Source organism: Podarcis muralis, chromosome 3, assembly GCF_964188315.1.
Source record: "Podarcis muralis chromosome 3, rPodMur119.hap1.1, whole genome shotgun sequence".
Lineage (NCBI taxonomy): Eukaryota > Metazoa > Chordata > Lepidosauria > Squamata > Lacertidae > Podarcis > Podarcis muralis.
The window spans coordinates 46,652,273-46,674,609 of record NC_135657.1 but is presented as its reverse complement, the minus strand read 5'-3'; the positions used below and the strand labels follow the sequence as shown (position 1 = coordinate 46,674,609).

The 22,337-nt window shown below is 41.8% G+C and overlaps 1 protein-coding gene across 4 annotated transcripts in view; it reads right to left on the bottom strand.

The window, feature by feature from the left end:
* PCNX2 (pecanex 2) overlaps positions 1-22,337 on the bottom strand; it is a 110,764-nt gene that overhangs the window by 87,896 nt on the left and 531 nt on the right. For all 4 annotated transcript variants that reach the window (XR_013392194.1, XM_028724040.2, XM_077925789.1 and 1 more), the window contains exons 2-10: positions 21,001-21,200; positions 20,561-20,678; positions 19,102-19,138; positions 17,524-18,816; positions 16,305-16,455; positions 15,947-16,092; positions 14,669-14,762; positions 4,811-4,943; positions 756-898 (exon numbers count right to left, since the gene is read on the bottom strand). Coding sequence is in view for 3 of the 4 variants with exons in the window: in XM_028724040.2 (XP_028579873.2) it covers positions 756-898; positions 4,811-4,943; positions 14,669-14,762; positions 15,947-16,092; positions 16,305-16,455; positions 17,524-18,816; positions 19,102-19,138; positions 20,561-20,678; positions 21,001-21,200 (2,315 nt within the window). In the remaining variant the exon portion in view is untranslated. The remainder of the gene's footprint in view (positions 1-755; positions 899-4,810; positions 4,944-14,668; positions 14,763-15,946; positions 16,093-16,304; positions 16,456-17,523; positions 18,817-19,101; positions 19,139-20,560; positions 20,679-21,000; positions 21,201-22,337) is intronic.

Sequence of the window (22,337 nt, the reverse complement as noted above, 5' to 3'; positions counted from 1 at the left end):
ATTATTATTATTATTAGAATTTATATAACTATCCATCTCAGTTATTTGCATCAGGCTTAACCCTCTCTGGATGCCCCAAAACAAATCTGTATTATGCCCTGATGAAGACACAAAACTCCATCCTTAAATGGCTTCTTCGTGCAAAGTTGTCCCCTGCCCCCACAACCAAAGGAAACAGAAAAGCCCTTACGAGTGAGAAAGCAAGATGTGTGTGCTGAAGTCACAGTACATGCAAAATATTGCTGAGCCAGAATGACAGGCAAGGGTATTATTTTTTAAAAAAGGTAGGAAGACCATCAATGTTCCCCATGTTTCAAATTACATGTGATTATTCCTTAGGAGCACATGCATTTCTGGCAACCCACAGGTTCTGTATAATGATTGCTACAGTAAATGGGTCTATATAAATGTTAGTATTGTCAAAGATATTAAAAACCCTTTGTGCGTTTTCAAAATTAGTTTATTTGTGTTGAAAACATTTTGGTTTCTTGGCATTCCCGAGCAAAGCCCAGCACAAGGCTGCTAGCTGACAATGAAACAAGAAAATATCCTAATAAATTTTCTTCAAAAATATGCTAGTGTTTCACAATTTAATCTCTACCATATCTGCGAGTAGACCTTTCACACTGAATCCCCGCCTCCTTTTAAGTCCCTTTGGTCTACCTCCCAGAATCTGAAATGCCAACCCTATTCTAAGGAACAAATAAATGTCACTGTAAAATAGTATTTTATTTTTTATTTTTAAAAAAGTTTACCTGTCTAGCAGGGCCAGCAAGGTAAGTCGATCATACCAGATTTTTATCCATTTGCCAGGAAATACAATAAATTTGTAAAACTGCCTGTTAATTTTCTTCTGTGCCGATGAACATGATGAATCCTCAAGGTCTTCACTGAGATGCTTTAAAATAAAATAAAAGATGAATATAATTGTGTATTGCCTAAGAGAAAGCTATGCAATTTCATACCGGTTTCTTTTTCCAGCGGATACTTTTGAACGAGCCTCTATATTGAACTTCTTAAAAATAGATTTCATTTTGCTTGCACCATGAATGAAACCCAATTTCGTGTGCATAGAAAAAACTAGTCTATCTTTCATTGTAGTCATAGGGTTGTGTCACAGACCATTTACAATATACAGAAACAAAATACTTATTGAGCCCACTTCAGCCAAGATTGCTCTTTGACCTTTAGGTTTTGTATGTGATTTGAATCTATCAAACCACAAACTCAATTACTGTAAGATGCTGGAATAAGTTCCTTTGACCTTTATTTCTCTGAAGTACTAAAATTGTTTTCTAACTACTCTCTGCTCCTTAAAAAACATTGTTCAATTTAATCATCGGTTAACCTTTCGGAATCAAAACCACCATCTAAAAAGTTTAACATACTTTCTAATGAAAAATTACCACAGTAGAAAATAAGCTATGTTTTCATTGGGCAGTCAGATCCTGTTTTAAAGTTACAGGTTGGCTGCTATCCTGCCCCTGCCCCAAATCTAACAGCCGACGACTTCCAAAGTAATACTTGCGTCAATGGTATGGTTCCTACAATGCTATAGTCATGTATTATATTACATCAGAATAAGACATTCAGATGGAATAATACAAGTTAACAAGGCCAGAAGTTGACCTAAAACAAACCCTAGTGAGGATGTTCTGCACTCTAGAATCCTTGAGTTCAAAAGCCAAAATCTGGAATGGAACAGGCAGAAAAAGCCCCATTTTTAAAATTTGTTTCTATTGGAAAAGTGAGTAGACTTTTGAATGAATAAGTTTTGGTTTTAAAAAACCCCATTCATTTCCCATTCACTTCATTCATAGCTCATTAGTGACAAGGTGTGCATTTTTAAACTGCCTATAACATGGGTACACTTTGTCCTATCTTTCTGGAATGTGGTAGGTCTGATCCTTTGGAGAGTTAGAAAGAGGCTAAAAAATACCATGACGTTTTTCAAAATGTAAAACACAAAAGTTACAGGCAGCTGAAGAGTATGTAGCCAAGTTTCACTTAAGGCAGTAGAAAATGACAGTGAATGGGAATAATGACAATGAATGAACTAATTATGTATCGGCTGTGAAAACAAATGAAAAGCAAACTGATGAATAATGAAATGAATTAAACCCACTCCCATATATAAAACAGAAGATACAACTTTACCACTGAATTATAGACCAATCAATCAGTTTGATACTGTTGCTAAAATATATGTGAGGTATCTGTTAGTTAAACTTGAAGCCTGGACAATAGAAAATAACATCTTCATGGAAGAACAAGAAAGATTTAGGAGCAGATTCTTCATTCTGCGCAACTGCTTTATGCTGAGCCATCTAATACATAAACATTCAAAACTCGTGAAAGGGTTATTATCTGCAGTATCTGTGAATTTGAAAGCTGCTTCTGAAACCATTGTTGTGGCTCAAGCTATCCAGCACCAATATTGACCAATGCCTTCTGATTCTTTTCTATGCTTTGTTCTAACACCTCCCCGAAGGGAAAACTATCTTTGTAAAGGGCTCTTAGTGGATTTATTTCAGCTGATAGGAGGGGGAAGCAAGGATATGCTCTGACTTCCTTTTTAAAATAAATAAATAAATAAATAAATGTCAACAACATTGTTCTTTATGTGAAAGATGAAAAATAACTTTCTCCATCAGTTAGTGAAGCAAAACTCCCCTTCTCCTATATGAGGATTATTCTGGCTAGATTTTGGAAGGTTTCTGGCCAATCTGAAGCATATGGTCTAATTTAAAAAAATCAACAAGTAATAATGTCTCTTATGCATAGAAACCCCATGTTAGGGTGAAATTTTTACTATTTACTTATGGGAACTGCAACAAAATGTGGAGTCATGTTTACTCCGAACTTAAAATGGAAAGCGTAATGCTGGTGGTCAACAAAAGAGGTTCAAAGACTCTCTCAAGACAAATCTAAAAAAATGTAGTATAAACACCGACAACTGGGAAACACTGGCTTGCGAGTGCTCCAATTGGAGAACAGCCTTTACCAAAGGTGCCATGGACTTTGAAGATGCTTGAACTCAAGATGAAAGGGAGAAATGTGCTAAGAGAAAGGCACGTTTGGCAAACCCACACCGTGATCAACTCCCAACCGGAAACCTATGTCCCCACTGTGGAAGGACGTGTGGAATTGGCTTCCACAGTCACTTATGGACTCACTTTTAAGACTGTGTTCATGGAAGACAATGTTACTCGGCTATGAGTGATCGCCAAAAAGAAGAAGAGAAATGCATGCATTGAAGTAAAATGGAGTCTTTTTTTGTTGTTTTACTTCTCATCTCATTCATTAATTAATGGAGCTCTCCCCTTTTTTATATTTGTGATGACCTATAGTTATAACCAAAAAAAAGCTGAACTGAAATAAAACACATGAAGTAATTAAATGAAAACTTTCTGCATGCACATACTTGCTACCATGAGGCAACATGGGCAAGGGCGGAAAGCCAAATTTTTACTATTTACTAGTAGGAACTGCAAGAAAATGCCACAGTGTGGATTCTCCCTGTTGTTGCTCCCCTTAGGAGTTTCCCCACCTCCAAAGGTTTTGCAGACCTTGAAGTTCCCACAAGTCTGCTGATACCTGCCTCATGTGCATGGATGGTGGCATTTTGGCTTCATAAACAATGGCACAGGAAGTGGAACTGGAGCCAATGGACGGCAGAGCCAACTAATTCTACTTTTGTCCCCATCCTCCTCCTTGCTGAGACTAGGGAAGAGGAATCTGTCAGGTAGGGCCACACCCTGGACTTGTTGCAAGTGAGAAATCAGGAAGGTAAGGGCTGACCGAGGGCAGACTGAAGCTGGTGAAGAAGTGCTCCATTTGCCCCAGTATCCCAGCCTCCACTGTAGCCCACGTAGTTAGGCTGTTGGCCCAGGCCATCAAACTCCTGATCCAAGTGCAAGAGCCCGAACAGATGCACACCACCCCCAGGAAGCACAGGAATACGTGTGTGTGTGTGTGTATGTGTGTGTGTACACATACATATACAGTCGTACCTTGGTTGTCTAATGCCTTGGTACTTGTACATTTCGGCTGCCAAATGATCAGAACCTGGAAGTGAGTGTTCCGTTTTTCAAACATTTTTTGGGAAGCCAAACATCCAGTGCAGCTTCCACTATTGTTTTTGGCACGCCTGCACAATCGGAAGCCAATTGGAAGCTGCGCCTTGGTTTCCGAACATTTTGGAAGTCAAATGGACTTCCGGAACTCATTCTGTTTGAAAACGAAGGTACGACTGTATAAGATTTCCCCACCTATACTCACACAGCCGTCATCCCAAAAGCTATCCTACAGAAGCAATAGTTCTATCAGATTTGCCAATTCACAAACTTTGAACCAAAAACCCACAAAAGCTTCATCTATATATACACTTCAGTGTATCCTACACAAAGGCAAACTCTCCTTACACATTTCAAGACAAAACAGCTCTTCATCAGGAGATTAACTAAAGAGATAATGAACAATAAATGAATATATTAATACAGTGAATACATAATCAGCCTGATCCAGACAATCAGCAAGAGTGGGGGTTTCAGAAAAGGTTCGCTCTGACCCCATCAGTAAGGAATGTCTTCCTTCCCTGCTGGGAGTATTTATGGGATCTTTTCCGAACAAGCATGCAAAAGTAGTCAAATATCCTGAAATAACTGTCAAGTATGTACATCAATATTTACAGGATTATTAAACAAGTCACCCTAATCCCAGCAATAACAGAAAAGGCCCGTTTAAAAGAAATCTCCTTCCCTGGGACATATTTATACAAAGTGTTAGGAACTGAGATATTACACGGTACCCGTTGGGTTTCGGAAAGGGTTCTTCGCGCCACCATCAGTAGCAGCTGCTGTTGCAACGCACTTGGCCCATGATCAGAAGATGCTTCTTGGCTCTCTGAGGTAGTTGTACTAGAGGAGCTGAAATGGGTTTCACTGCGCACAAAAGGAGATAAAGGACTAGAATTAATTTTTAGTGAGTGCCCCATTAAGGCACTGAAAAGACTATGGAGATTGAGGGAGTGTTTGTACAACCTGCAGCTCCCCAAATGGCTTTATGAAACCTCACCCCAGTTTCTGCAGAGTGATTAAAACCTAGGCCACTCAGTACCTTAGAGGTCACTGTCTGGAAGTAGCATTGTGCAAGGATAGGAAACCTCAGCTAGAGAGACAGTTTAGAGAGGCTTTATATACAAGGATGACGGCAATGCAGTAGTCATAAATCATGGGGAATGCTTTCTTTGCAGAGGTGAATATATTTTGCTTATTTTATTCCAGCTATATATATAACACTTAATCACCAGATATTCTAAGCATTGTACAGTGAGATTACAAAGAGCACACAGTGGATTAAATCAATTAAATTAATCACAGAAAGGTCTGAAGTTCAACAGGGAGGCAGGCCTGTAATGATCTCAGCTGGGGCAGAGTTCTACAGAATTAGGCCCACAATACCGAATGTATGGCTTCTGGTGGATACAAGCCATGAACCTGAGCCATAAGGGACCAACGGAGGAGGGATTTAAGACGCAGCCTAGTGACATCAGCAACTCTTTCGAGGAAGTTTTGCCTTGATGAAGCAATTGCGAGGACATCTTCCCAGTGCTCACTCCTTATCACCAGGGTCTTTCCTGAACTGTAGGTGGGTTGCTACGATGCAAGACACAGTGATAACAGCAAGAACCTTTAATGAACTAACAGAACTGGACAACGGGGCAAAGCAACTGCTTATATACATTCCTGAAGGCCTGGGCCACTCCCACTCCCAAAGTGACTGGCTGTCTAAACTTCCAAGCTGCGAATCACGACTCAGAGTTTAAGGGCCAATGGCAGAGGCCCAAATCCTGAAATGTTCTGTGATTGGACATCATGTTTCAAATCAGAACACAGGAGCTCAAAATCCTTAGTCCAGACTTAAGATCAGGCAAACAGACCGCTGAATACATAACATTTCCCATGCAATCTCAGGCTGTGCCTGCGCACCCACCCTTCTCTGCTCTGCCCATTTCATTTTTCTGCGTGTTCTAGGAGGCTGGGAGGAGGAGAGCTGGTCACAGCAGGAGAGGGAGTCTGCATCTTCCGCAACCAGCCTCTCTGCCTCCTGGCCTCACTCCTCTCCAGTCCCCGCTTCTGTCTTGGCATCTGAACGGTGCTCTGCCATATTCTCTTCCTGTTCACTAAACTCTGCTACCTCTTCAGCTTCCACCACCAACAGTCTGCTCCTTCCATCTCTGACCACTCATTGTCATCCCACCCTGGCTCAGACCCTTCAATCTCTGGCAGTTCCTTTGGGGGTTCCTTGGCTGGTGCCTCCAGCCGCTCCTCTGCATCCACCCCATCCATGACATTAATCTTTAACTTGCACTAGAACTCCACTTGGGACGCGGGTGGCGCTGTGGGTTAAACCACAGAGCCTAGGACTTGCCGATCAGAAGGTCGGCGGTTTGAATCCCCGTGATGGGGTGAGCTCCCGTTGTTCAGTCCCTGCTCCTGCCAACCTAGCAGTTTGAACGCACGTCAAAGTGCAAGTAGATAAATAGGTACCGCTCCGGCGGGAAGGTAAAACAGTGTTTCTGTGCACTGCTCTGGTTCGCCAGAAGCGGCTTAGTCATGCTGGCCACATGACCCGGAAGCTGTACGCCGGCTCCCTCAGCCAATAAAGCGAGATGAGCGCCGCAACCCCAGAGTCGGCTACAACTGGACCTAATGGTCAGGGGTCACTTTACCCTTTACCTTTCGATCTCCACTTGGTGAATGTGTTTCTGCTAATCTGCTAACTGAATGCCCAATCCACCAGGCACATTCTCTATCATGGAGGTGCGCCACATTCCCTCTGCTTCTTTTCTTGCTCAACTTAGTTTTGGCATGTTCCTTTTTTTCACTCCTGTGTTGTTTAAAGCCGCTTCAGCCCAAATGCTATAATATTCACACACTTGACTTTATTTTTTAAAGTGCCACCTCAGATTACAGTGCATAAACTATAAGAAGTCTAGACACTGTGCTAGTGTTTTATAAGTATTTAATATATAAATATATAATAAAATAGTAAGTAAAAAATGCACCCCAAAAAATAACACCATAAACGTAGGATCTTGAAAAAGAGGTTTGATATTTCTAAAAATCTGCTGTGTTATGTAAATAGCTACCACAGACAATTAATATCTGCAATGGAATAATGAATGCATTTCGAAAGGTAAATTAGCAACTACCAATCTACTTGACAGGCATGTTATGTATGCATGACCTATGCAAAAGGTATACAGTGCCCTCTACTGACACTCTAGAAATTAATTCATTTACGGTGTGATTTTGTACATAGCTTAATTTGGTGAGGAAAGCAATCTGGTGCATCTGTTGCATTATAGGTACATCATGAGTATCCGTAACCAGTACACAGGAAATCCTGTTGCTTCAGGGAACGTAGCTTGAACCAAAACAACTAAACCTGTGTCAACTGGTATTTTAATCCAAGTACTGAGGGCCTCAGACACAGGAAAAAAAGCAGCATGCACAAGGCATTCTACTGAAATGGAGAAACAAGTTTTTAAGGCTACCATTCAAAACACACTTGCTAGGGTCTAAAGCACCAATGCGGCTTAATTCCAAGAAACCATATGCAGGAGGGTACTAGAAATCTCTACCAACTCTTAATCAGGCTGCAAATGGAACAGGAACATGGAATTTTCAGCATTCAGGCTGAAAACTTAGCTGAGAGTTAAGCCCCAATGAATTCAATGTGACTTCCTTCTGAGCAGACATGCACTGGACTGTCCTGCCAGTTAAAAACCTGCTTAGTTAATAATTCAGTTAGTAATGTAAAAATAATGTGCTGTTGACACTTGTTGCACAAGACCATGAAGCCAATCTTTAGTGAACTAGTCCGTTCACTCAATTGATTTTTTTAAAGTGTTTGGATTGATTTTAAAAGGTGCCGATCCCAGATTAATTGGACAGCAGATATAACAACAACAACAAAACAACAACAACAACAACAACAACAACAACAACCATTTTAAATAGAAACATATAAAAGCTGAGGGTGGCACCCATCATCTGAAATGAGGTATCCCATCTTGTGGGGAGATGCCTCTTTTAAGACAGGACCTGCATATGCCTGCTATGATTTTTATAGATTTTTAAAAATATGTATATAAACACAGATCTTACTATCTATACACAACGCGTTCTCAGCAAATCATTTGGCGAACATTCCCATAACAAGTCACTTATTCTAATTTCTAATGCATTTCTAGTCATGGGATTAGGACCATAAAATGATGGAAAAAACCTGGGAAAACCCAGGGAAAACCCCTGGAACTCTGCAAATGGCAAACAAGGAAGGAAAAAATGCTCTCTTATTTATCTTATCTCTCCCCCCCACCCCCACCCCTACCCCATGGTTTCTGGTGAAATGGCTGCTGCGAAGCAGCAAAACACAAAACAGTAAGGCTTGGTTAAGGCTGCTTATTTGTTTACAGTACTAATTGCATGTCCAGCTGTTTGGATATCTGCATCTGCAGTGTGTACAGCAAGGTTTGTGGACTAATTCGTTGTGTTTGGATAAGTGAATTTTCATATGACAAGAGTTTGGATAGTGAGAATTGTGTGCAGTTTTAATTTAATGATTGCTTCCCCCGTGTTTTTAGCAGTTCTTATTTTTATCTGAGTCTTTTTAGGGGAAAAGGTGGGGTGTAAATAAATTTTATATATACAGACACACATATCTCCAAGTGCTGTTAAATCGTATCTTTGTTAACTGCAATTGTTCAGGATTGTACCCCAAATAATATCAATCACCTTTACTAGCACTCTCTGAAAAATACTTCAAAAGATAGATCAAGATGAGGAAGATGATAACAATTCTTGCCATTCTGTTTTCTCGAGAGACCCCTCCTGTTTCTTCAGAAGATTGATGTCCATCCCTTATGACCTTCTAATCTAAATGATGCACCTGAGTTTAGATCACTACAGAGATAGTCGCTCCTTGAAAGACATTTGCTGCCACCATGTGGCAATGCTTCCCCCATTCCTTTTCTTCCTTTTCTGTAGACTTCTATGGCATGATCTAAATTGCCAGCTGTTGAGTACATTAACAAGGGCCAATGAAACCTAACTGCAACATTTTTCTCCTTCTCTGAACATCCCACATAGGATATATTATATGTTTTTTGATTTGCACGGGGGCAGGGGAAGAGAACGGATACAGTTCAAATCATCTTGGCATGATAGACTAACTACAGAAAGGAGACTCTTTTTACTTTATCATTTCTAAGCAATTACTTTTGAATAAATGCTGTCTGAATTTTTTACTTCCATACTAAGAGACACATGAAAGTACTAAGCCAGAAAGGAAGACTGGCTGATCACAAATGAGGAAGAAAAACTGGCTGTTTATCATAGTAATAATGAATGAGTTTTTAGAAGAGCTCTGAAGCTTTAAATGCTAAGCCTAAAAGGAGCTTTCCTACAACATAAGGAGATATCCAACATAAAATAGTCTTATGTCACAGCTTAGATTACATCTTGATGTAGCTCTGGGCTGGTACACGTGCTTGAATGCAGAAGGTTCAATCCCTGGATTCTCCAGGTAAGGATGGAAAAAGATTCCTGTTTGGAACCCTGGAGAGCTGCTGGACAAGATGAAACACTGCTGTCACTTGGTATAAGCCAGTTTTCTATGCTGAACTTTCACTGAGGACTCATTTGTAGCACAACCAATGACATGAGTTTCCTGTGTCTAGAGGGTATCTATTAAAAAACAGCAGTTATAGTTACATCTACTGTGTTACATCTACTTTATAGTTATAGTTACATCTACTTTATAGTTATAGTTACATCTACTTTAAAAGCAACTAGATCTACAGATCTGAGCAGGGCTAAGATGTTGGCTGGTCATTTCCACAAATCAAGTGGAAAGCTAGGCTGGGTTCTCTCCTGGCCCATTTGTCATTCCAGTTCCAGTAAACACAAAGAATGACACAGTACCTTCCCCATTTGTTTCAAATGCAGGAAACATACTGAGCAAACATCTCCTTTGTGTGCATGGAAAGTTTCTCGACACTGGAGATAGATGTGTGGTCCCTGCTCTCCCAGAGCTGTATGTGCTCCACCTACTTCCTCTCTAGTTTTGGATCAGATACATCATAGGAAAAGATGGTTTAGACCACAGCCCCTTGGGCTTTGCTGATCAGAAGATCACTGGTTCAAATCCACGCAATGGGGTGAGCTCCTGTTGCTCTGTCCTGGCTCCTGCCAACCTAGCAGTTTGAAAGCACGAAATGCAAGTAGATAAATAGATACTGCTCCGATGGGAAGGTAAATGGTGTTTCCGTGCGCTGTTCTGGTTTCGGTGTCCCGTTGCACCAGAAGTGATTTAGTCCTGCTGGCCACATGACCCGGAAAAACTGTCTGTGGACAAACTCCGGCTCCCTCGGACTGAAGCAAGATGAGCGTCACAACCCCATAGTTGCCTTTGACTGGACTTTGACCCCATCCAGGGGTCCTTTACCTTTTTTTTACATCATAGGAACAGACATTTTAAGCAACAATCAAAGGTACTGAAGCTATAATTCGGTATATGCTTTTTTGGGAATAAACCCTGATTAAATTAGTGAAATGTATCTGCATTGGATTGCAGTGTAGAAGTGTATTTTAAGAATAAAAATGCTGTGAATGAACGTCTCCTGGAGGCACCTAGCTGGCCGTTAATAATTAAACCTCCATGTCCCATAATCCCACAGAGTTTCACTGTGTATTGGTGAAAATGTGTGTGGCTGCATAGCAGTGGAAACCTGTCAAATGCCAGCATCCGCTCTGCATCAGTAATAAGGATCGGCGGCTTACTGCTAGAACTGAAGGATGTCCCTGTCATTTAAAATCACCTTGGTAGCTGGGGAGAAACGAAGCCTGCTTTTTTGACGCCATTCAGTGCTAAAGAACTTTACAATAATGTCTGCTTCTGTTCCAGCAAAAAAGCCTGGAGTGCAGAGTACATTTGCAGAGAGTTTGGAGAGCATTGTGATGTTGAAAACTGTCAGGAGACAGAATGACAAGATGGATGCAGCTATCTCCCATTTGTATCCCATCCTCTTTCCAAGGAGACAGGATGGCATGCATAAGATTATCTCATTTTGTCCTCACAACAACAAAATGAGGTAGATTAGACTGAAAAGCAGTGAAAGTAATGGCACAACAGTCTACCCTCTTCTGTTATAATCACACTGACTTTTCATGACCTTCGGCAAGCCTTTTCTACCAGAACACCCCTTGATCCAAATGAAAACCCTCATCCACTTTGAGCTGCTATTTGCCCTGGGAGCATTTCACCAGAGCCGGCCCAGCCATTAGGCAAGGTGAGGCAGAAGCCCCCTAGGCTGCATGCCTGTCCCATGAGATCTCACCCAAAATTGGCAAGGTCTTGCCTGAATTTGGCACCGATCCACTAGTGGCGGGTGTGGCAGGGTGTGCAGCAGCGGCAGAGTAGGAGGCAGCAGGAGCAGGTGGGGGGTAGCAGCAGCGGCAGGGCAGTTTCACTTCAAATGACAAAACAGGATGTGTTGCCCCTGCAATTTACTGTATTTTTCACTCCATAAGATGCACCTGACCATAAGACACACCCAGTTTTTAGAGGGTGAAAGCAAGAGAAAAAAAAATCTGCGCAGAGCATGTAAGTGGCTCTCGCTTTTCTTGCTTTAAAGCAAGCAAAGCGAGAGCCGCTTACATGGCTTCTCTCCTGCTTTGCACAGCTCTCACTTTGTTTGCCCATCCCTCCTCCTGCCTTGCTGTAAAAGAGGAGGAGGAGACACCGGGACAGGTGCTTTGCTTGCTCCCATCTGTCCCTCCTCCTGCTTCGCTGTGAAGCCAGCAGAGCAAGAGCCGCTGCGCAGCTATCGCTCTTGCTCTGCTGGCTTCAGCGACAGCTGCACAGCTTGCTCTGGCTTTTCTGGGAGGTGGGAGAAGGGACGGAGGGCAGCCCGTCAGTCCCTTCTCCCACCTCGCGGAAAAGCCAGCAAGAGCCGCACACACGCTCAGCACAGCTCTTTAAAGAGAGAGCTGAGCAGAGCCTCCCGCCTGCATTCGCTCCATAACATGCACACACCATTTCCCCTTACTTTTTAGGAGGGAAAGAGTGTGTCTTATGGAGCGGAAAATACGGTAAATAATGGCTTTTCATCTGATTTACCCAATGAATATGTTTGCACAAATTAACAATTCATGTGAATACTTGTTGTTTGTCTGGCCTATGGAGACATGAACGTTGGTGGGGATTTCAACAGTTTGGTATCACTTTTGTATGTTTTTCTGATTTTAAATATTTCATATATCTATGTATTTTAGGATGCTGTTTATTACTGTATGCAAGGCAGTTTTCCATCTTGTTGGCTGCTCCAGGCTCCCAGGGAGGAAGGGCAGTATAGAAATATATCATTATGTAGTAGTAATTACAAGAACAGCAGCATCTTAATAGTCACCCTATAACAGTTGCACAACCCTCAGTTGCTTTCAAGGAAAGGCAGAATACAAATATGACAGAAAAGCAGCCTCAGTTTTCTCACTTTTGGCAGACATACACATGAAGAAGAAGAAGAAGAAGAAGAGGAGGAGGAGGAGGAGGAGGAGGAGGAGTTTGGATTTGATATCCTGCCTTTCACTCCCCTTCAGGAGTCTCAAAGCGGCTAACAATCTCCTTTCCCTTCCTCCCCCACAACAAACACTCTGTGAGGTGAGTGGGGCTGAGAGACTTCAAAGAAGTGTGACCGTCCCAAGGTCACCAGCAGCTGCATGTGGAGGAGCGGGGACGCAAACCCGGTTCCCCAGATTACGAGACTACCGCTCTTAACCACTACACCACACTGGCGTAGAAGAATATATTTGTTTGCGAAGTTAAACAGTCCCATCATAAAAGTAGTTTTTCCTCCCTCGGGCTTGCATGGCCACAACCCCACTCTATGTGTGACCTGGTACAAATGTGTCTAAGGCCAGCCCTGCATGGAAGTAAGCAAGGAGGCTACATATCTTCTGTCTAGAGTGAGGGAACTAGAAATAGCCCTGAAATATGTCATTTTCATACTGTAAATGACAGATGAAAATCCAGAGGGTGTAACAAATAAAAGAGTAAGGAACTGGCAGGAGCATAATTATTAATGGAAACGCAAGATGATGGTGCTGTTCAATTCATACACCTAATTTGCATTATTTTCTCCAGCCAAGTATCAGAGCAAAGGCTGGTGGGAAATCTTTCTACATAACCACATCACAGTCAGAGGCAATATGCCTCTGAATACCAATTGCTGAGGAACATGAGTTGGGAGAGAGTTGCTGTGTCCATGTCCTACTTCTTGGCTTCCCATAGACACCTGGTTGAACATTGCAAGAACAGGAAGCTGTACTAAGGAGGCCTCTGGTTTGACTCAGCAAGACTCTTCTCACGCTCTTATGAAAGAAGGTTCTTTTGCCCTGCAATTCCTCCATACACTGAATGCTGAAAGACCCATCACTCCTCTCTCAGTCAATATGAATAGAAAAGGCATTTAATATATATAACTGAATAAACCATGTGTGCTGATGAGGAGACATTATTATGATTGAGGATCCAAGTACACTGTAGGGTTGCCATATTTTCTTTTGGGGGGGTGGAATCGCTCAAAGAAAGTTGTTGAGCTTCCTTTGGGAAGGTTGTTGGGCTTTTTGGATGGGGGGTGGGAATCAGGCAAAGAAAGTTGTAGAGCTTTTGGGGGGGAAAGTTTCAAAAATCCAAACATACCACTTTAAACAGACATGTTTTAAGTTTACTTTGTTAAAGTTGGTTTAAATATTCATCCATTTCCCCAGGAAACATAGGCTACAATATAGACAGTATTGAGAGTGACAGACCAATTGCCTGCTTTGGTGTAATGTAGCTCCCCATCTTCTACATTCATTTCCTAAAAATGATATTCCCAATATACAGTTCTGCAAATCTGAGAACAGCTACTGGAATATACATTTATCATGAAATGCAGTTCTTTCTTTTTTTACTCTTGCTATATATACAATACAGTGGTACCTGCAGTTGTGGATGGGATCTGTTCCGGAGCTCCGGTCAGATCCCGAGGTTTTCACAACTGGAGGTGCCTGTTCTGCACATGTGCGCAGTGCGGTAGAGCACTTCTGTGCATGCGCATGCGGCGAAACCCAGAAAAATACTTCTGGGTTTGCCGCATGCGTATCCCAAAGGATACGTAACCAGAAGTGCTCATAAGCAGAGGTACCACTGTACCACAAACAAAAAATAACAAGTGCCTGGGCTTGCTTTTCTCCTTCTTCTCCCAAATCCTTTCCCTTCTGTTCAATGTCTTTTAGATTATAATCTTGAGAACATGAACTATCTTTTATTAAGGTCTTCATAAATTGCCCTGAGGGCATTTTTATTTTTATTTATTTATTTAATCATTTATTTATAATAATTTGTATAAACCTCCCACTCATATAAAACGTCAAGGCCCTGCACAGCAATATATGCAAGCACAGTTAATCATAAAATACCATAAAAATATGGGGTAAAATGCTATGATTTTAAAAACTACTCATTTTGCCTTTTTGTTCACTGCATAATTCTTTCACAACCCCTTGGAAGGCGAAAAGGAACAGCTTAATACATTCTAACAGAAGAGTTTACTTACTGAGCATGAGAAATACAATCGTAGTTGGGGGCTGGATTTTGCATATTTCCTTCTTTTTGACTGCCAGCCTTTAAGTAACAGGATCTAATTTCTCCTTTAAAAAAAGAAGAAGCCACCATCAGTTCAGTGGTGTAATTATTTGTTCACACACTGAATTTTAAGACTGTAAAATAAGAGAACTGGAAGGGAACACGTGGATCAATCCTCCTGCCGGAAGCACTGGTCTTGCCCTAAGGTATCTTTGCCAGTGACCTGTACACTCCTTTAAGGTGGAATTTCATTACAATGACCCACGGCTGCAGCAGAGTCTTTTAAACACTCTGGGCTGCATGCATGCTTTGACGCAAGTCATGCCACAGCTGCCCACTACTCAGCTTCCTCCCATTTTATTTATATGGGGTGGGGGGGCAGATTTCAGGCTTGTGGAATCTATTTTGTTGCTCAGATCCAGTAACCAGGGCTAGGTGAAAATGATATACACATCCAATAAATTATTCCCAGAATTTTTTTTGAGGACCAGAACAAAATGGAGGTCACAATCCTTCCCCACTTCACTTTCCCCACTTTAGCAGTATTATTGAGGAGGATGGAGGAAAGTAATTTTGTGGTTGTTATTATTAAACAGAAATCTTTACTTGTGTACTTCAAATCCAGAGATCTGCCAGAAAATCCTGATCTACCTTCTGTCCACTCCAATAGACACTATAGGTTCTGAGAAAAGGAAAGGGGAGTCTGCTGTGGTGAAGAAGCAGGAGTGATGCCTTGATGCTCTATTCAATCTGCTACTCCCTAAATCATCTAGACTTTGGCCGGGGAACCACCAAAGTCAATGAAGTTGTGGAATCCACTTGCAGTGACCGTGTGTCAACATTTCAGCATTATTCAGCTGTTAATTCATTCCCTTACGCCAATTTGAATTAGAATGTATTAGCCCACACCTGCCTGCATTTAAATAGCATATGAGAAGCGACTTCCATCTTTCCCATTCATACCAGGAGGTGTTCCCTTTTGGGAAACTCCAGTGTAGACAAGACCCAAGTTCTAGAATCTACTTGGCTTAATGAGTCTGTGTGTATGTTTGGGGTATATGAATACAGTGACCTAAGCTATCCACCCAGAGTATGAACTCCTTCTGCATACAAGGCTGTGGATCTCATGCCCAGGTACTTAAATAATCATCCTACAATCCAATAAATATTGAATGCATTTTGTAAAAAAATAAAGCAACCTTATTCATAGATACCTCTCCCTTTCTCCTAAGTTCTCTACGGAGCTTACCATTTTCATCTATGAAGACATGCATTGCATCCACAGACATCTCTTCTTGCATAGAAGCCTCAGGCCCACTTATGACTTGCAAGAGGGAACTATCTTGCTGCGAAGTAACCCGGTAAATGATCTGCCTTTGCCTGGTGCTGTGGTAACTAGGCACAAAAGCAAAATAGAGACACTGAAATTAATTATTCTCACTGTAAGCAACCAATATGAATAATTTCAGACACAGTCAATGAGGAGCCTGGTGCTCTGGTAACTAGGCACAAAAGCAAAATAGAGACACTGAAATTAATTATTCTCACTGTAAGCAACTGATATGAATCATTTCAGACACAGTCAATGAGGAGAAGAAACTTCTTACTGAGCAGTGAACTTGATAGGCTCTGGGGCAGTTGGATTAATACTACCAGAGTCTTGAGTTTGCATCTCTGGCTTATCCTGCTTTGAAGATCCATGTGCACTGTTTTTATCCATTTCTGGAGTTTCTTCCTTTTTCTCTGTTGTGCAGCCATCTAAAAAATAGAAAGGCTACTTATACAAGACACTGGAAATGTGTTGTTTTCATGCTTTCTCTTTTTGAGAGAGCAAGAGTATTTTTGATAAGGAATGAGACACCCAAACTACGAAAGCAACTACAGCCTGGCAGACAATTTTTCAAAGTCATATGGTATTCAGAACATGTTGGGGCAAGGATCTGTTTATGTCAGGTGAGTTACCTGTGACCCTCAGATTAGTTTCATGTGAATGGGAAGGAGGGAGAAAAACAGTTGGGAAATCGGGTGCCCGAGAGAAAGAGAAAAGTAACATGGCTTTTGAAAGGAAAAAAAATGTCCCCCAATCCTGGCTTATAAAATTCTATATAGCACCATGTACATAGGTAGTGATGTAATAATAATATATATATAAATAAGGGGTTAAAATCACCTGCCATCTTTTCCTTCATGCTTCCATGAATTTGTGTCAGTGGCAAAATGACTCATGATTAGAACCTGTAGGCAACGCTAACATAAATAAACACCCCCCTCATTTTTTTGCTTTTTGAATTTCACTTACACCGTAAGTGTAAGCGGATTTATTCAGGGCTTAGTGGGGCTGACTTCAGAGCAATCACAGCACAAGTTCCAGTACAAGGAGACACTGTGGTATAGGAGCTAATCCAAGGTACTAGCTAACACACTTCTCTGGCTGTGGCTAGACAAAGCAGCACAGGATTGCACTGTCTATTTCATGTAGTGTTTCAGAGATTTTGTACATCTATTTCCACCACAGGGGACCTCAAAACAGTTTACATATAACTGTAAAATATCCAACACAAATCATAACATGCAATGAAAACATCAATTACACAAACTGCGGACTTTTGTGTGTAACTCATTCGTATGTGGTTTAAGAATCTTCTGTATGGCACACAACAGCATATGGTACTACATTTTCAGCTTTAAAAAACACCACACTTTGCATTCTGGACTATATATTGCTATCTGCTACCATCCCTTGACTGGCAAGTTGCTCTTAATGCAAGTGCTCAGAAATGCCTTAAGTGCAGAGATGGCTCATAATTCTGAAAGCATGCAGCATACCTCCAGTTATCCGCTTATCTTTTGCAGTCTCTGGTTTGCCATCAGACGCGGTTGCCTTTGAGGTGTTAATGGATTCCAGCAGCGAGACGAATTCCAAGAAATTAGATTCATTTGGCATCTGTCCTTCTTTAGCTTCCAGGTCAGATTTAGAGGTTGGCAAAAGCTTCTCTTTATCGCTGACTGTCTCCGAGGAATTCTTACTTAAAAAAACATCGGTCCCGCTGTCCACACTGAGCACGCGAGCATGCCTTTTCTCGTGAGCCGTTTTGTAAGAGGGTACGCCCAAATTCTGCTGCCCTTCTTTGGAATGTAAAGTCAGGACTTCTACGTTCTCAGAGGCATTCTCCGGGCAAGTGCTTACTTCTTCGTGATTATCCGTTGGGTTGTCACCGTCCTCTTTTGCATTATTGTCCTGCTCACCAGATTCATAGCCCGAACACTGGTTGGATGAGGCATCTACGTTTAAATTGTCTGGCGTTCTCAAACTTTCGCTCGCTTCTTGATAAGCCTGGCCTCCGCTGTCATCAGACAGTTCAAAGGTGATGACGGGGATTCTCATCATTTCGCTGCTTTGCTTACTGTGCTGGTCTGCCATGACAACACCAGACTCTGGATCCGAGCTGGATCCCATTTCAGCCCCCAAAACTTGCAAGTGGCGCGAGCCATCCAGGTCGGTGGTTGAGTTCTGGGTGCTACTCATGGTGATCACAATTTTAATCGGTTCGTGTAGTGTAAGCGGATCTCCAGAGAGAGAATTGTCAATGAGAGCAACAGCTACCTCGCTCTCCGAATCGTCAAGGTGAACCTTCATGTCATCAAGGTAGGAACTTTCCAGAGGTCCATCCACTCCCTTGGCTGCCACGGTATTACACTGCAGGCAACTAGTGGTAGTGATGTCTTGAGCAGACGCATCCAGCACTTTCTCTCTCCGGAAACACTTTGGGTTGCTTAGATGCTCAGAAATGACGACTGAATTATCAGTGCTCCAAGACTCAAAGGAAATGCCAGCTTTTATAATGTCATACTGGGACAAGGAAAGATTTGGCAATTTCTTAACCACACCTTTATCAAGAGGCGTATCCTCCACTGCACTGTAACTAGAAAGCTGCACCTTCTCATCCTTTTCACTGGTTGCAGCGCTGATAAATGTCTCCATGGCGTTTGGCTTCGCCACTATTGCTGATGTGGTAGAACTTGACATAAGTGCCATAGAAGCAGACAGAATATCTGCTTTGACACAGGGTGAGGTAGATGAAACCGGTAGGGCAGGCTGGTCTTCCAGAAGCATTACTCCTGATAAGAAGGGACACAAACACATGTGAAGTTCTGTCAAGCTAGGCAGTCCAGAAAAACCCCACTAGAATCAATGGGGCAGTACACAACTAAGCCTTTAAGTCCTATTGCTTTCAGTGGGGCATGAACATGCTCTCTAAACAAAGTATAAATAGTAAACATCTACAAGTTATATAAAGTTCACTGCCACCATTTATTTTTAGGAACACACTCTAAACTCTGAGGTGTACAGTTTTTGGGGTGAGACACTTTTAACAATAGTAACAAACATTATCTATAAGGTACCTTTCAGATCTTCAATCGTTTCTTGGGCTGGCAGCTCCTAAAAATGAAGCAAATGGATTATGTGATCCATCTTATATTTAAAATGTGCATAATTTAAAACAGTACTTTAGCAAATCATAGTAAGTAAAGCCTATATCCCACTTAAAATCAATGGCAAAAATAATAAAGACAGAATACAAGGATTGCACCCAATATCTCATAGATGTCTCAGGGTAAGCTATGTGATTACTCTACATTCAATGAAGGATGTGGTGGTGGTATTGCAACTAATTATTTTGTTCATAGTACATTTCACAAGTTAAGAAAGTTTCTTTTCCTTTCAGATGTCAAGAGTCAGCAAGCAATACTTAAAAACACATACTAATAACTCTAACTGAATACTTGAAACCTGTAAATTGGAGAATATTGTTGCTGTTGTTATTTTAAATGTATCTGAATCATGAATCCATCTCAAAGCTCCACACAATTGCTACCCACGCAAGTCAGCTTCCCACTGAGGCCAACATTGGTGTCATCTACATGTACAGAACAGGAAAATGTAGCCAGGGATGCCCCCACACTTGTTTAATGGGTAAAACCTCACATCATATTTTTTTTATTGCCACATTCTAGTGGGTCTGCTTCACACAGAGTTGTGCACACTAAAAAAAGCTTCCCTATTGTATTCTGCAACTAAGCAAGTGGACCTGTTAGAGCCCCAGAAGAGGGAAGCAGGTGCTAGACTCACCCCAAATGACCCCTTCCTCTCCTCCCATTCACTAACAGTCATTATCACTATCACAGTACTCAGCATTGATCACATCTTGGGACAAGGGGAGAGAACAAAAGAATTCTGAATCTTTAAATTTCCTTCTCCTTATTTAGCATTTTTGGCCACTGAATGATGATGATGATGATGATGATGATGATGATGATGATTTCATATACTGCTTAATGCTAACATAGGGTTCTATACTTGTAAACCACTTGGAAGCCTACTACATCAGCATTAATATAGACATCCAGAATTAAAATAACGGAATAAAATAAACCCATCAAAACATTAAAATATAGACATACACAAATAAAATATGCAATTCAATTAATACACAGTAATTAAAACAGGATCTTTTCAAATTTGCATTGATAACGATGGCCAGAACCAGATGTTATTGGAGCTACAGTATATGGGTATCACCAAATACACCAGCCCCACCATTCCCCCTTCCCTGTCATGTGTACATCAGTAAAACAAAACAGATGGCCAGGCACCACAACACTCTGAACTTCCCTGCCCGACTTCACTAGCTGCTGCTTGCAGGGATGGCAAACCTTGGAGCACAATGACATTTTGCTTTGCTAGGCAAAGGAGATGGTATGCTACTATTTTTACAGTAAAACCCATAGTACATTTTTGATAGTCAGAGAAACCCAGTGGCATATGTAGAGTGAACAACATTGCGGAAAAAGGTTTACTAACCAGGACTCCTGAAGAGTGATGAGAGAGTATGGCCTGCACTTTTACGCTGCTGTGGATGGTTGGTGTTGAACCATTACGCTTGAGCTCTTCAAATGCACAACTGTCCCCAATGTTATTGCTATTCAAAAATAATAAGGAACAAAGAATTCAGGGATGACTTTTTCTCACAATGAGCATCACCAGTCCTGTTCCAAATATATGTGCAAATCAGCCTGTCAGAAAATTGGCAGTCAATCAGTGATTCTGCTGGGATTAATCTACCTCCCTTCCCTCTCCTAAACAGCTGCTTGGCACCATCCATAATTTTCTGACAAAGGCAGGAAGCCTATTTGCTCACAGTAAATTATTTGCATGCAGAAGCTTGTTTCCCTACATGTACGCCTCCTCATTATTTCAGAGGGCACCAAGGATAACCTTACACAGTGAGGAAGAAAACTTGCCTGAGATTTATATGCCGAACTGCATTATCTCTTCTCCCTTCTTTATTTTGCTTTCCTTCCTTCCATGAGACCTTTTGTTGAATCACTTCTCCTTTGTCAAACATAAGATGCAGGCGATAACTGACCACTTTGATTATCGTGAAAAGCACAGTCACAGAACTACAGTAGACAAAGGCTGTGATGGCATTGGGAGGGAATGCCTAAACAGAAGAATAACGAAGAGTTAATGCAACTGATCCATTGGTTTGCCAGTAGATTTCATTTACTTGCAGTGTGACAATTTAAATTTGTAACAAGACTGATTATTATTGATAACCCTGCTAATGTTCTCCTAACCACTATACAATACTATTGGCATTTACATGGTGCTTTTCCTAAGTGCCTGAAATGTAATTTTTACAACAACCCTGTAAGGCAGTGGTGGATATCCTGTGGCCTTCCAGATGATGTTGGACTCCAACTCCCATCATCACTGGCCACTGGCCATTCTGGCTGGGGCTGATGGGACTTGGAGTCTCAATAGCATTTGGAGCAGTTATGGCATATGATACCCCTGTTGTAAGGTATAGTAACATTGCTAATTATTTTCATTTTACAGATGTAGGAGGAGCAATGAGGCTGATGAGATTTTACTTTGCCTAAGACCATTCAGTGGCTGATATGAGACATGGAGCAGGAACTTCTTAGCTCACTTTCTTAACCACTACCTAAATCGGCTTACTTGCAGGGATGGGTGGGTGTTACAGCGCTCCATATATATATATATAATTTATTCAGACTGTCAAGAGATACAATTGCAGATACTTTGGTCAGGATCCAAAGAGCCACTCAGCACTTAGTTCAGGGTTGGGGAAGCTTTGGCCAACAAGACATTGCTGAACTACAACTCCCATCAGCCCCAGCAAGCAAAACTGATGTCCAGGGATTATGAGAGTTGCAGTCCAGCAACCCAAAGGTTCCCACACCAGACATACTCGATAGCAGAACAAAATCAAAAGAGAGAATAAGCCTTGTTAAATATAGGAGCGTTGGTGGATGAATATATCACTGGCATATTGTTAAAATGCACATAATGATAGTTTTATTATAGCACCAGCTGGGAGAAGGATCGTCCCTAGAGTTTTCTCATAGGACACCTTCTGAATGCCCATAATCCTTCTCTCTCTTCCCCATGCCGCGCTGCCTCCACCTGCCCACCGGGACTTCCCGGGGTTGAGCGGAAGCCCTGCTTTCCCCGGGCCCACATCGCGGGCGCAGGAAGGGAGCTGCGGGGCCGCCTGCCCGCACAGAACCTGGCTCGGGTCGTTGTCCCCGGGGCTCTGGGCCTCTCCCTCCCC